General features: G+C 60.1%; 1 protein-coding gene across 1 annotated transcript; it reads right to left on the bottom strand.

The window, feature by feature from the left end:
- Positions 1 to 18: 18 nt before the first annotated feature.
- LOC114072736 (cation-transporting ATPase 13A2-like) lies at positions 19 to 1,463 on the bottom strand (the record flags this gene model as incomplete). Its single annotated transcript, XM_027910595.1, has 3 exons — positions 19 to 170; positions 1,057 to 1,280; positions 1,367 to 1,463. Coding segments are annotated over 3 exons (473 nt in total), but the record flags the coding sequence as incomplete, so codon positions are not given.
- Between the last annotated feature and the right edge of the window lie 479 nt (positions 1,464 to 1,942).

Here is a 1,942-nt window from a genome sequence, read left to right as displayed (position 1 = left end):
ACGTGGCACCCCCCTCACCGTTGGTGTAGAGAGGCTCCCGGAAGGGATATCCCTTGGACATGGCCACGGCCAGGATGAGGTACTGGAAGCCCGTGACGCAGAACAGGACGGTGTTCTCGTAGTTGGGCAGGTTCTGGGGGGCTGTCACCGTGCTGTTGAGGGGGACGTACCTGAGCCACAGGGGGAGACGGGAGAGGGTCAGCTGGGAAGAATTTTCCTGTGTTTTTCCATGTTCTCCATCACTGCCTTGTGAGGGGCAGAGGAGGGGCTGGCACCGAGCTCCTCTCTCTGGTGACATCACCCAGGGAATGGCTGGAGCTGTGCCAGGGAGGGTCAGGTGAGATCTCAGGAAAGGTTTTCCCCCAGAGGGTGGTTGGCACTGAACAGGCTCCCCAGGGCAGTGTCAGAGCTCCAGGAGGGTTTGGACAACGCTCTGAGGGACAGGGTGGGATTGTTGGGGTGCCCGTGCAGGGCCAGGAGCTGGACTGGTGATCCTGGGGGGCCCTTCCAGCTCAGGACATGCTGTGATTCCATGACTGCTGCCAGGCAGCTGGATGTATCCTGGATCCCAAAGCCAGGACAAGCACCTGGACTCCATCACAACCTCTGTGCCATTCCCATCGCTAAACCCACAGGAAGCCACGGCATATCAGGAAAAATTCCTTCCCAGAAAGGGCTCTACAGCACTGGCACAGGCTGTCTAGGAGTCATCACCACTGGGAGTGTTCAAGAAGTGTCTGAATGTGACACCTGGGTTAGTGGTGAACGTGGTGGTGGTGGACACGCACCACGGCTCCTCCACATCCTTCCCATCCCTAAGGAAAGGGAGGTTTAGGTCGGAAATCAGGAAAAACTCCTTCCCAGAAAGGGCTGTGGAGCTCTGGGAGGGGCTGCCCAGGGTGGTGGTGGTGGAGTCCCCACCCCTGGAAGGGTTCCAGGACGGTGTGGATGTGGCACCTGGGGACGCGGTTCCGTGGTGAGCACGGGTGGACTCGACGCCCCTAAAGCCGCGTGTCCAACCTCACCAGCTCCTCCACTGAGCGCCCTGAGCCTCACCAGCTCTGCGAGACGGTGATGAAGTAGCTGAGGACCTGCACGGTGATGAGCAGGGCTGTCTGCAGCAGGAGGCTGCCCAGCACCAGCACGCTGATGAGGGCACCCTGGGGACGCTCCACGCCCAGCTCCTGCGCGGGCCCCGTGCGGCCCATCAGCACGGCCACCGTGGTGGTGATGACCAGGTCGAAGAACAGGAACTGGAAGTCGCTCAGGTTGGTGTTGATCTGGGGAGGAGAAGGGCCTTGAGCAGGGGCAGGTTGAAAGGCAGCAGGGAGGAGGTGATGGGGAAGGGCAGGGGTTTGGGACTCACCGTGTAGAGCAGCAGCACCGACACGAACTGCACCAGGCTGTACAGGGCCATGTACTTGAAGACACCAAAGGAGGTGACCAGGGAGCACCTGCCCTCCCTGCAGGGAGAGATTCACACAGAACACCCTGAGCTGGAAGGGACCCCCAAAGGATCATGGATCCAACCCCTGGCCCTGCCCAGACACCCCAACAATCCCCCCTGTCCCTCACAGTGTTGTCCAAACCCTCTTGGAGCTCTGGCAGCCTTGGGGCTGTGACACTGCCCTGGGGAGCCTGTTCAGTGCCAACCACCCTCTGGGGGAAGAACCTTTCCTGAGATCCCCCCTAATCCTCCCCTGACACAGCCTCCTGTCACACCAGACCAAATTTATGCAGCAGAGATCCAATCTCTGCCCCCACTCCAACAAAAGGTGGCATTTCCGACCTCAACCTGCCACATTCCTCCCAGTGAGGACACATTTAGTCACTGCAGACCCACCCAAAAACCAGCAGCACGAGGAACACGTGAAATGTGAGCCCTGATCTCGGCTGGCACCTCCCAGGGCCATCCTTCCCACCCCAAACCTGCCTGGAATGC

Source organism: Empidonax traillii, unplaced genomic scaffold (assembly GCF_003031625.1).
Source record: "Empidonax traillii isolate 1590-97213 ecotype Southwest subspecies unplaced genomic scaffold, ASM303162v1 scaffold3815:size10878, whole genome shotgun sequence".
In the NCBI taxonomy this organism is placed as follows: Eukaryota; Metazoa; Chordata; class Aves; order Passeriformes; family Tyrannidae; genus Empidonax; species Empidonax traillii.
This window is presented reverse-complemented; position numbering and strand designations above follow the sequence as displayed.